The sequence below is a fragment of the Pithys albifrons genome, chromosome 7 (assembly GCF_047495875.1).
Source record: "Pithys albifrons albifrons isolate INPA30051 chromosome 7, PitAlb_v1, whole genome shotgun sequence".
Classification (NCBI taxonomy): Eukaryota; Metazoa; Chordata; class Aves; order Passeriformes; family Thamnophilidae; genus Pithys; species Pithys albifrons.
In genome coordinates this window covers 5,620,670-5,634,095 of record NC_092464.1, presented here as the reverse complement: position 1 = coordinate 5,634,095, position 13,426 = coordinate 5,620,670, and the positions used below count along the sequence as shown (strand labels likewise).

Here is a 13,426-nt window from a genome sequence, read left to right as displayed (position 1 = left end):
ATCACACATCTTGCTCAGGATGTTGCAGACCCTGTAGGAGTTCTGCTTCCTTCCCAAAAAACAGGTATATACCCAGAACTCATTGATTTACATCTAGAACCCCATAAATTTGAAAGTAAGGAGTGCCAAAAGAAGAGTAAGAACATCATTTTCAGTTCCACCAAAGTACACATTGAAAGTTGAGCTAGAAGAACAGATAAACTGAGCATATCTGGTTTCAGGCCATCAGAAAAAAACCCAAACTGTTTAAACCTTTGCAATACTTTTCAGCCGGACCAACTGCAAAAATAAGGGAGAGTTGGTTATCTGGAGTTTCTCTTCAAAATTTTCCCAACACTCCTTTCTTATCCTTATTTATTTCCCTCTCAGCTTGTTTCAGGATGGCCATCACATACATTTGTTTCATTCTGTTGAAGGACTACTGTGGAGCAGTTTTACTAAGCTGCAAACAGGTTGCTTGGGCAATGAAAATGATTCCACAGAAACTCAAATAAACCCAAATATCCTGCACTGCCAGTGCTTAAAAAGACCAATCTTATTGTTTGTTTCTCATTTTACAGCATTCCTGAATGTCTCAAAGAGCCATTTATGAGGGTAAGATCAGTAAAGATATGTTTCTTTCATGGTGTTTCCATCAGCCAGGAACTGAAGCATGATGAGGAGACAGATGCTGCATTATTTCAGCACCATAGATGGCTCCTTGAAACACTGGAAGAGCTAGAGAGAAAAAAACAAATGCAAATATTTGAAACTCACATACAAGCTGGAGGATTAGCTCATATTATCTGTCCTTCAGACCTTGTAATAATAAACCAGCAGAGCACATACAATCTTCCAAATCCTGAAGGAGTTGTTAGAGTTTTTCTGCGATTTTAGGGTACAAAACATCACATTGTTCATTGTTCTTTGCCCTAGTGGGTCACTGCATTTTCACACATTGCTGGGCAGATATTTTCAGGAAGGAACTGACTGGGAGAATTACCTGTACCAGTGGACAGAGGACAGCTGGCCTTGTCTAAACTGTACTTCACTGAGTGGTCACAGTACAAGTTCAGCTACAGGTCTGGTTCTCTTGCAGCTTTGCACATGAATTACACCACACTTGAAGGGCCCACAGCAAATACTGCACTTCCCACCTCTATCAGTCACTGGTCTTCCTGAGGATGCTCAGTCTTAGGTCTGAAGGATTTGTGCTCACCACAGAATCACAGAATCATTAAGGTTGGAAAAGACCCCTTAGATCATTGAGTCCAACCATTAACCCAGCACCCCCAGGTCCACCACTGAACCATGTCCCTAAATGCCACATCTACACATCATTTAAATCTCTCCAGGGATGGGGAGCCCACCATTTCCCTGGGCAGCTTGTTCCAGTGCTTGATAACCCTTTTGAAGAAGAAATTGTTCCTAATATCCAATCTAAACCTCCCCTGGTGCAACTTGAGGCCACTTCCTCTGGTCTTATTACTTGTCACCTTGAAGAAGAAACTGACCCCCACCTGGCTACAGCCTTTTTTCAGGCAGTTGTAGAGAGCAATAAGGTCCCCCTGAGTCTCCTTTTCTCCAGGCTAAACACTCCCATCCTCTCTCTGTCACTCCTCATAAGGTTTGTGCTCCAGACCTTTCAGCAGCTTCTCCACCTATCAGTACCACAGGCATTTTCAGGCTGACTCCTCCTACTATATAAAGGTTTTAATTCACCCAAGCATAAAAGGGCAACAACTGATAAGCCGTAAGGGAGCTTCAACTTCCAACACTTCAGTAATCAGCAGTGTGCTGGAAGAGCCTTCCAGGAACGCTCTGTAACTACTTTTCACAGAAGCCTTAAGATAATTTCCTTGTCCAAAGTGCCATTCAGTTGCTGCTGATCACCTCTCTATCTTCCAAACCATTAGGAAGGATTATGCCTGGGGCTCACAAATATACCTCTGAAGACCAAGAGTATTTTCCATGCATCAGACAGTGAGCATTGAAAATAAATCCCCTGGTGAAAGAGACCTGTATCCCCTATAAGCTCAGTTGGTAAAAACTTTGCTGTAATAATGCCAAGGTCATGGCTTCAATCCCCCCTGTGGGCCCTTGACTTAAGAGTTGGACTCAATGATCCTTGTGGGTCCCTTCCAACTCAGAATAGCCTGTAAATACACTTTGGAGACACATTCCAGCAGTACATACATTCATTCCCAGCTCAAAGGAGAGAGGTCTTACTTGTTTGCCAAACAGCTCTGCAGCCTCTCTTGGTCATGATTAAAGGAAAGCATTTTATTCTTATACAACACAGGCATGTCAGTAGTTAATCTCTTCTCTGCCAGGACACAGACCCTTGTGCTGTGTGAGAGCTTGTCACTGTCAGAGGAAGTGCTTGCCAGGGTACCTATTTGTGACTGTGATCTCTACTGCCCCATACAGCAAAGCTGACCCATTGGCTGACATTTACTCTCACCAGCACTCAAATTTTGCTGCATCACGGATGATGCTGCATTCATTCTGCTGCTCATCACCACTCACTGCCAAAGAACCTGCTCATTTCCTCCAGTGAAATGACAAATGGTGCAGAGTTTCCATTTCTCTTGGACACACCTACTAACAAACCATCACTTTCCTTCTGGTTTCTGCTACCATTTTCCACTTGAAGGCTCTATATTGGACATCAGAAAAAAATCTTTACAGAGAGAGTAATAGGCATTGGAATGGGCTGCCCAGAGAGGGGGTGGATTCCCCATCCCTGGAGGATTTTTAAACTGAGATTGGACATGGCACTGAGTGCCATGATCTGGTAAATGGACTGGAGTTGGACCGAGGGTTGGACTTGATGATCTCGGAGGTCTTTTCCAACCCAATTGATTCTATGATTATATTTGCAGAAGGGCATATTCTCCTTTGCCTTCACCAGCAGTGCCCTCCCACTGGCATCAGCACAGTTCTGCAGTCACACTGATTGATTTTGTACAGCTACATGGGCCTGTTTTAGGGTAGATGCATCACCCTCTAGATTTGCTTAACTGGACCTCCACTGAGTGTACTGGGAGTTTATATACCCATTACACATGTATTTACTTACAGACCTCTGTTCTCCTTTCTACAGAGGACTGGAATAGCAGAGCTATGCTGGGATCTTTTCAGACTGAAGGGAAGACAGGATTTGTTTGTATGCTTCCCTCTAGAGAGAAGGAACAAAACTAAAGATGTTAAACTCTTCTTCTTGAAAGTGTTGTTGTAGGAAAATAAAGATGACTTGACCTTATTACTTGAATGTTCAACCAAAATGAAGGTAATTAAAAAATAATTGATCCCTCAGGTGTCTGTTTAAAAAAAAAAAAAGACAAGGTTCTTGCTCCCTTGCCAGCTCATCTCTTGAGCTACAGAAACACCTTTTCTGTTTCATAGAATCACAGAATCATTGAATGGTTTGGGTTAGAAGGGATCTTAAAGAACATCTAGTCCAACCCTCTTACCATGGACCAGTTTGCACAGGGTTCTATCCAACCTGGCCTTGAACACTTCCAAGGATGGAGCTTCTACAACTTCTCTGAACAACCTGTTTCCTCTGGTCAAAGCTAAAATCTGGCTCTCAGCCCACTCCACATGAGAGCAGAAAGTAAACAACACTGCAAACAGGAGTGAGAGCATATGGGGGGAAAGGCCAGAGGGATCAGAAAGCACCAACAAAACCGCAGCAGATTACACTCCTATAAAGAGCCAGAGTTGCCCTGATGTGAGGGAGTGTCAGTACTCGGACAACTGACCTGTCAGAGTGAGGTTGGGCTCAATCGTGCTCCTTCTGGGGCTTTCCACAGACCTGACTGACAGATTAACTCACCAGGTAATCTGAGCCTCTGCTTTGCACCACAGTGAGAAGGAATGCACAGAGACACCCACACTGCCACCTGCATCCTCTGGGTCACTTGAACATGCAGAGTACCTGGAGCTATTCCTGCAGCTGGGCTGACATCCAAGATTCTTTATTGCCTTTCTCTCTCCACTAATACAGCTGACGCTGGCAATGCTTTCCAGAGAGATTCCCAGGGCTTTTCACATGAAGTGTTGGAGGAATCAGGTCATGGCATAAAACCCATTCCAGAGAGTAAACATGCTAGAGTAAACCACCAGGTCTGTGGACCAGTGGAAGCTTTAACACTGATACCTGTTACTTTTTTAGTGTTTGGACTATGTGCCTGTGTGAGCAGCCATATGATCTCAGCGATTCCAGAAGCTGCACAGCCAGAGTTTTTGAGTTAAAGGCTCTGAACAACATTCCTTACTTTCATTCAAGGTTTTTAAATTATTCAACTGAATGGATCATTTGCTCTCTAACAATTGAATATTTTTTCTCATCAGGGGTCCAAGGGTGTTGTGTCTGTCTGTCCTGACCAAAAATTAACACTGACCTAGCCAAGATGACAAATAAATTAAGTCAAGCATGAACCTGACCTCCCTCAACAGATCTATGAAAGTTCAACAAGAAAATGCAACACAGAAGAAGATTCAGTAAACTGGCTGGCAGATACATTTCCAGGCAGTCATGATTCAGTTATTTAACTTCAGTTTCTCCTTCTTCAGCCCATGTTGAAAGAAATGTGTGCCTCCTGCCTGAAGCCCATCTACTCCATGGAGCGCGTTGCCATTGACAGGGTCTGTGTGCATCGCTCTTGTTTCTGCTGCCAGGTCTGCAGGAGGAAGCTGAGGTGAGTGGTAGGACCCAGGTGCATTTATTTTTAAGGGATGCCCAAGTTGTTTCCATCCCAATTGTCCAAGGGTAATTCCAACAGAACAGGATTCAGGGAATGAGAAGGAGCAGACAGTTTCCCTGATACAATCTGCCTCTCCATCACTAGAGTCTGAAGACTACACATCTCAAGATTGTAGACACATGTGGATCAGGAACCTGCATGGTTGGTGGGGAAAGAGTGAGCTGCTACAGTAAATATTTATAATTTGGGAATAGTGATATGGAATTTATTTGGAGGATTCATTTTGGGTGCCTCATGTCACAGAATCATTAAGGTTCAAAAAGATCATCGAGTCCAATCATTAACTGAACACTGCCAGGACCGCCACTAAAACATGCCCCTAAACATCGCATTGACTCAGGTAGGTTGGAATGTCCCTCTGGAAGTCTCTACCCAGCCTTCTGCAGGTCCAGGGAGGGCAGGTAGCTCAGGGACATGTCCAGGAGAGGTGTGAATGGCTCCAAGGATGGAGGTTACACAGTCTTTCAGTTGGGGTCTCCCTTTTGTAGATTCCACCACCAGTGAAAATGTTTTTTTCTTGTATGTCATCACCATTTCCTGTGTTCCAACTTGTTCCCATTGCCTCCCATCCTGCCTCTGCCCACCTCCAAGGCCACTCCAGCCATGTCTTCTCTATAACCTCCTATACAATAGACACATCAATGAGTTTCTCCCTTCTAACTTTTTCTGGTAAGTCCTGGCTAACCCAGCTCAGCCTCTCCTCAGATGACGCATTTCTGTTACAGCCCACCCCAGAAGAGGAGGGTAACCCAGGTTCTTGTTAATAAAGCCCTTGGGATGGATTAGAGAGAAACAACACTGAATGGACAGTGTTTGTAAACAAACATATGTAGGGTTTATTTTAGGACAGTTCGGCTTCAAAGGAAAACAGGTATGTAGCTTCTTGATTGTTACTATCTATAGTAATATAGCAATATAAAAGCAGTTTGTAGCTTCAGGTATGCATGGCCTTCTGCACCTGGGAGAGTTGGACAATGGCATCCCCTTATCTTATCTCATCTCATCTCAAGGTCCTTTCCCAGCCCAAATTAGGAGGCCAGTTCAGGAGGGATGGGCTTTGGTAGATGAGCAGCTGTTTCTTTGGTGATCTTAACAATGTTTAAGCCATTAACCATTTCTGTCTCTGACAGTTCCAGGTCCATGACCACTTTGGTGACCCTTTGCTGGACTCCTTCCAGTACACCAATGGCTTTCTAGCACTGTGGAGCCCAAAACTGGACAAAGTACCCCACATGGGGTTCTACAAGTGCCAAATGTAGAGGAATGGTCACTTCTTTTGACTAACTGGCAGGCTCTTGCTAGTGCAGCCCAGGATAGAGTTGATTTCTCTGTCACAAGGGCACACTGGTGGCTTGTTTTCACCTTATCAATCACTGAGACAACCCTCTCCTGTGAGGCTGCTTGACATCCTGTTGGTCCCTCAGCTCTACAGGCACTTTCTTCCATCATGCTGTTACTGTACCACAGGAGCCCTTGTGCAGTTTTACCCACAAGGTCCACGCTGTGCATACAGGGGGAAAGATGAAGTGCTGGTATGAAGCCTGGCCTGTAAATGGGAAAAACGACTGCACATAACCTGGGCTACAGCTCCCAGAGGTATTGCAAGGAAATGTTTAATTTTTCACACGTTTTGGGTTTTGAAAGGAAAATCAAACATATTCTCAGAAAGCCAGCTCCATTTTTGAAAGGTTTCATTCTTCAACCCCACTCCCTTCCCCACTGAAAAATAGTTTTGCTGAAAACCTGTCCAGCAGTGCTACAGCTTCCCTCTCACACAGGCACTAACAGCTATGCCAATGTGTGTTTTCCAGCTTGCAAAACTATGCTGCCCTCCATGGGGTGTTTTACTGCCAAGTCCACTACAAGCAGATGGCTGGAGCGGGAAGCAGAAGTGAGATGGAAAAACTGGAACACCAGCAAGGAGATCATCAGGTTCAGCGAGGACCACAACCACAGGATTGGTGCAACAGGACCAAAAAGACTGAAACAAGAGAGAAACTCACGTCCTCCAATGCACAGGGTGATTTGCAGCTGGCTGAGCACAGGCAGGAGCTGAACAGTAGGTCTGTCCTCTTAGGGAACAAGATCAGAACAGTCTGGCCACCTTCAGGAACAGCCTTGTTGGCTGTAGATGGAAAAGCTGGAAAAGAAGCATGTTCCTGGAAAAAGTCTGCACTGAGCCTGCAAACCCACCAGGCTGCAGGCAGCAGGGCAGGCAGGATGGTGCCCTGGGGGCAGGAGGGAAAATCAGCCGCAGAAGCAGCAGTGGAGAAGGGAAGATTCTTACCTGGCATCACCTATGCCAAGGAAGGAGAGCAAGTGTGTTCCTGGCCCAAGAACAGAGAACAGAGAGGCAGTGAAAAGGCTGGGGTTGGGAATGTGCCTGAAGGGAAGCGAGGGAGCAAGGTGTCCCAGCGAGTGGCTGCAATCCAGCAGGGCCAAGCTCAGCTGAAGAGAGGACCTGCCTCTCCCTCCTTCCCTCCTGTCCTGGAGCCTGTGAAACCTCTGCCTCGTGGGTCACTTGTCCTCCACACCACCCACCAAAGCACTAAACCCACCAAGTGGGCAGACTTGCAGGACACAGAGGGCCGCACCCTCCCTGTTTCAGAAGTCCCAGAGATGGAAAACAAGGTCTGTGGGTCTCTGAGCACACCCAGTGAAGGAGGTACAACACCTGACATGACAAATAACAAGCCTGAACTGACTGTGGCCACCACAGGTACTGCAGGAGACAAGGATCATCTTGGAGAGAGAATGAACAGCACACAGCACATCCACGTACCAGAAGAGCCTGAAATCAGAGACACTACAAGTACAGAGCTGAAATGTGTACCTGGAGGTGTTGATCTCCCTGAAAATGAAGCTCAAGAAGCCCATTCCCACTCTGATGTGTTGAATGAGAAATTGAAGGTAAACACCAAAGAGTTCCTTGGAAAACAGATAGCAGTAACTTTAGGGGAAAGTATGCAGCCATCCAGCATAAGTGATTTGCCTGGAATTGAGAGCAAAGGGAGAGCATTTGAGAAGACAAAAGAAGAGAAAGCAGTAAGTATATCAGGGTCTCTGAAAGAGGTTGGTTCTGAGCATCCATCTCAGCAAAACAAGGCAGAAAAGAGAAGAGACTCTTCATCTGGTTTGCCAGAGAAGACAGATGATCACGGTGTGTCCTGTCTACAAGAAACAGAACTTCAGGACACATGTGGCCCACTGAAAACTAACACTCACAAGGATAATTTGAGACAGAACATTAAATCACCTGGCAAGGATTTTCCAGGATCAACAGACACACCTCCAAAAGGAACTTGTGCCGCTCACTCCTCACATGATGAAGTCATCAACTCCAAGTCAAAGGATTCCAGGGAAGTTCTTAATGAAAACATCTTGAACGTTTCTGAGCAACCAGCCAAGACATCAGAATATTCCAGACCAAATATATCCTTGGACAAATCCAGAGGCCATCCAGTGAGTGAGGAAGAAGTAGATCTCAAACTCCCAGAGGAAAGCACTGTGCCTCTGTCACAGACTAGTGCCCAGAGCAAAGAGACCAGAAGCAGTCAAGCCTGCAGAGAGACATCAGGTAAAGGTTTCAGGTTTGGGAGAAATCCCTTCATTACACTTTTTGGCTCTGAAGACAAAGGCAACACTCCCAAGAAAGAAACAACAACCCAAAGGAAACCCATGAAGCCTCAGTCAGCCCTTGTCACTCTGTTTGGTTACTCCTCAGAGAAGAAGCAGAGTCCACAAGAAAAACCTGCTGGACCCTCAGAACAAGCAAATACTGACAACAGGCCAGAAAAGCCCCAGGGCCCCCTCAGCTCCTCCAGCCAAGCAAAACAAAAGGCCTACAAGAATGATCAGCTGCCACAGCCAGGAAAGATGGAGCTTTTCCCTAAACGTATCCAGGAGAGCTCTGGAAGCTTCTCAAACTCCACTGATATCCTGCTGTTAGCTCCTGGCACAAGCGTGTCACATGATGATAAACATGAGAGAACTGACCCTGATATTCATGACCAAATGTCTCTAAATAGTCAGGTTTGGCAGCAACAGGACTGCTGTTGTCCCCCTCTCATGCCAGCACAGGAAAATCAGAAAGAAGCTGCAGAAATCTCAGAAAGTGGAACAAACCTACATCCTCCTCCAGAGGTTATGCCTGCAGCTGACAATGGCAAAAATCTCACCAGGGAAGGAAATCACCGTGATGCTCATCCACTAGAAACACAGAACCTGTTGAGTTTGGATCTCCAGGACACAGTGATAGAAGATGGGATACTTTTTTCGCCAGACAATTCAGAAAAGTTACCCAAGGAAGCTGAGCTTCATTTTGGCAACATGGATTTTCTGGAGGACAACAGCTTGTTCTTTTCTGGAGGACAAGATTTTCCCAGCATAGCAAGTAAAATCCCAAATTCAGCCTTGCAGAACTCAGAGGCAGAAAATCAACCTTTCTTTGATACAAGTACTTCAGAGTTATTCCAGGAAATCCCGGCAGAAACAAGTGCCCCTCTAGAGCTGTGGGACACGTCCAGTCTCTCACTTCTTGATGGACAGGATGAGATTAATATCAGAGACCTGGAAGGGATTCAGAGCTGTGCAATACTGCAGCAGTTGGACCTGCAGTGCCAGGCTCCAAAGGCAGCAGAAGAATTGTTTGGGTTGGGTCTCAGTGCTGAAGACTTGACAAACAAGCATCTCTCTGCACAGGAAGACAATTTTCCCTTCACATACCTGTTCACCAGCCATGTTTCCGAAACCTTTAATCAGGGTGTCTTTGATCAAGGTCAGGAATCTCCTGAAAAAATGAGAAAAACATCAGGAATTGAGGAAGACTATGAAAGTCTCCCTTCTGAAGACTTGGATGCATTAAATGATGACCTTTCAGAGAAGCACTTCTTTATATAGTTGGAGGGGGGAAAAAGGGTGAAAAGCACCCAGGCCCTGCAGCACAACTTAGCTGATATGGGACCAAAAGAGATTCATGAAATCAGTTCAAAAATGCCCCACTCCTCTGACACAAGACAAATTCAATTTGTACACAGGCTGATTTATTAATAGCTTAAGGAATTATATTTAGGTTTCCTGTGCTGGCCATAGTGGGTCAGTGATCAGTTCCCAAAAGAGAACATTGCAGGAACTGGGTTCAGAGTGAAGAAACTCCAAGAAGAAACCAACTAGCACTCCCTGTTCTCTGCAGCCAGGATTTTTCTGCAAAGGGGATCTTCTCATAGTTCAGATCCTCATAGTTCAAACTATTCTGAGTTGGAAGGGACCCACAAGGATCATCGAGTCCAACTCTTAAGTCAATGGCCCACACAGGGGATTGAACCCATGACCTTGGCATTATTACAACCAAGTTTTAACCAAATAAGCTTCTGCTGCCAAGGTCCCTCAAAGGGCTTCTGCATGGAGGAGAGAAGACAGAGGACCAAAGAGGTCCAAGCAGCACACAGCTATAAACAACAAGCCCATAAGAACTAGAAATTCAAACAAGGAGAGATAATGTCTCAAGAAGGAACTTAATCCTTGGCCACAAGTGTACAAGTAAAATGCAATGGGCAAAGGCAAAGCTGATGGGGGCAAGGTGAAAGATTGTCTCCAAATTAGGTTTAGGTACCTGCAGAATCAGCATTTCCAGGTAAAGCAGATGCTTAAGCCCACATCAGAGTCAATGGAGAATTAGAAAATACACTCTGGGGAGTGGTTCACAACACTCTAAACCAAAGAATTGCTGGAAAGCTCTCAGCCCTCTGGACTCTGTGAACTGTGTCAGCCCATCTCCACTCATGACAGTGCAGCCTTAGGTGTCTGTTTTACATATAGACAACTACACCGAGACATCCAGAGGTGAATCCAACCCAAAACATTAGACAACTTTTCACCATATCACTTGTCTACACTTAATTATGATGATCTTTCACCCACCTCACTGCATTTTTCCTTCAGTAAACTGTAAATTGCGTTATGTGAGAGGTCACCACCATTAGCCTCATTGTACAATAATGAGAAAAGATAAGTGAAATAACCTTGACAAGATCAGAAGGGCAGAGGAGGAAAAGGAAAGGAACTCAGTTGTCTTGAAGTCTTGGGGTGTGAGGACATTACTACGTCTGCTCTTCCTGTGCAATTGCACTCTGATCCTTCCTGCCTGCCTTTTGCATAAATATTACATAACATAAATGCTATAAGAGTTAACAATTACACTAATGATAAACAAGCTCACGAGAAATCTCAGAGGGTCAAAGCAAGAACACGTGCTTTATGGAAAGGGTTGTAGAGTATATCACTGCAAACGTTTTAATCAGCTGTCTGTTAAAAAATAAAGATGTTAAAATAATTAATTTTTTAAATAAAATTAATTTTTAAAAACCCTTCCTGCCTCACTAGTGCCAGAATAACCCTGGCTCTGTCAGATCTGCTGGAGGAGTAAAGCTGCTTAATGACTGCATGTGCTGCAAAGCAGTGTCGGTGCTCGGTGCAGGGAGACTGTTCAACCAACATAAATCAGGGAAAAGAGGGATGTCCTTGAAAATTAGATGAATCATTAGGTGCTTAATTTGGTCTCACATTAGGATGGGACTAGAGGCTTGGGATAGAGACACTGCCATCTCTCAGCCCTGCTTGAAACCTGGTCAAGCTGCACTTAGAGATGGCAAGAAGGTTTGCAGAGATCAAGCACCTTTCGCTGGAGCCGTGGGAAGCGGGTGGCCCTGCTTCCTGTGCAAAAAATGCTCAGAGTGATGCCCCAGACCAAGGTGTCACTACCAGATGGCACCATAATCCTGCCAGACCTAAGAAGAAGAGGGCAAAGTGCAGGAGCACCACAGATGGTGGGTATGAATCCATTCTGGCTACAATTAACCCCAACACAGGCATGTCCAAATGGATCTCCAACCACAGTCACTCCTGATGTTCAGAGCTGTGTAAGAGAAAAGACAAGTCCATGAATTAGCACATCAGTGCCCCACTGCCTGCACCAGGCTTCCTCTCCAGGCAGTGCCTTCTTTTTCTGAACTACTTTATTGAATGCTCCCTCTCCCTAGACTTTCACAAGGATACACAAGTTTTCCAATTGTCCATCTCAGGTTTTCCCTGAGACCTTCTGGTTTCTCATGTCCTCTGATAGAAGTTTATCCATTCTCAAGAGGCTTTGCAAATCTTAGTAATCCACCTGGGCAAAACTGCTGGAGAGAGAGAAATGAGCATAGGATCCCTGTCAGGGGGGCTCCAAGAAAGAGAGGTTGGCAGGGCTGCCCCAGCCCTTGCCCCTGAGAGATGTCCACCATGTAGGATCGACCCACTGGGGCCCAGATGATGAAAACAGTTATGAGAAATGTCATCTGAGAATGACAGAGTTCACAAGGGGCTAGAACTTTCCCAGGGGTTCAGAAGCACCTGTCTGGTGATGTTGGCAAGAGCAGCCTTAAGGAGGCACATCATCATTAGCACATGAGACTGCAGTCATGGGTGGATCACACTCAAGGAGTTTTTCTAGGCAAAATCTGACCTCTTTGCCACAGAAGATGCTGGTGGCTGAGGAATGGGAGGGTAGACCATGATCCACACACAACAGGGTAAGCTTGATGAATTTGGCTTTTCGTACACTGATGGAGAAAGTGTCTAGACCCTGTTCAGCAAGACAGGGCCAAAAGTCTCTGCCAGAGCAGATCTCCCTGGCCAGGTCATCCCACAAAAAGGCCAGAGGTGAATTTAGGGCAAAAGAAACTTCTGGAGGCTGTGTAGCTCAAGATCCCGCTGAAAGGATGTCTCTGAATAAAATCAAGCCCTCTCATTCAAGGATGTGGACCCAGAGCCCAGCAGGGTGTGTGCAGATGTACACACACATCACTGCTGTGCATTTACACAGCTCTGTAGGTAACATTTACTCCTCTCTTCCTTTATTAATAGCACTAACCAGTATGACCTCACTTTCCCTCTCCTGATTAGGGGTGATGCTTTAAAATCCCTTCTTCCCACTTCCATAAGCCCACTCATGAAACACCACACACATTTGTGTGACCCCTCAGTAACTTTGCTGGAGTCTCATACACACTATCTGCCTACAGAGTGAATGACAAAGACTTTGAGAGGACACATGAAGAAAGCAGGTCAGTGACCTGTCCTTATCGCTCTGGTGAAAGCAGCCAGGAGACCTTTCCAAACTAATCATCAAATTTCATACAATCCAGAAATCTAGTTTTCAGGAATAAAGACACAAACCACTCAGGGAATTTGCCCAGGAAGAGACTCAGACATGCAGCAGAAATCAGGCCAATCTGCTTTTCAAGTGACATCAGAACCTCAGGCAAAGCCAAGCTGGTGTCGTTTCCCAGCTCCTGTGTGCTCTGTGTGTCTGTGTGTGTAATGTGCTGTTTTCCCTAAGGGTACTCTCTAAGACAAACCTATTTTAGGCTTCACCCCAAGACACTGTAGTTTAGATCTAGTTTTATGACTAACCAGGGTTTCTACATGGGGTAAATTAAAATAGACAGCTTGGGACAGAGATGTCAAGACCAAGTCTAGTGATGATCAGCCATATTTCCTGGTCAGAGAAGAAATTATTTTCTGCTTCTCTTTCCTATAGTTTCCATGATGGGTTACAGCCAGTAATGAGAGCAGAAAAATTTACTCCTTTTGCTTCATCATAGTCAGGAAAATTAACCCTCTTTTGTGGAGTCACA

At 45.3% G+C, this 13,426-nt stretch overlaps 1 protein-coding gene across 3 annotated transcripts in view; it reads left to right on the top strand.

The window, feature by feature from the left end:
* Window positions 1–11,117, top strand: part of LOC139674300 (uncharacterized) — a 45,591-nt gene extending 34,474 nt beyond the window's left edge. For all 3 annotated transcript variants that reach the window (XM_071560488.1, XM_071560489.1, XM_071560487.1), the window contains exons 9-10: window positions 4,561–4,685; window positions 6,563–11,117. In XM_071560488.1, coding sequence (XP_071416589.1) covers window positions 4,561–4,685; window positions 6,563–9,650 — 3,213 coding nt within the window. In that variant the 3' untranslated portion in view covers window positions 9,651–11,117. The remainder of the gene's footprint in view (window positions 1–4,560; window positions 4,686–6,562) is intronic.
* Window positions 11,118–13,426: the final 2,309 nt, after the last annotated feature.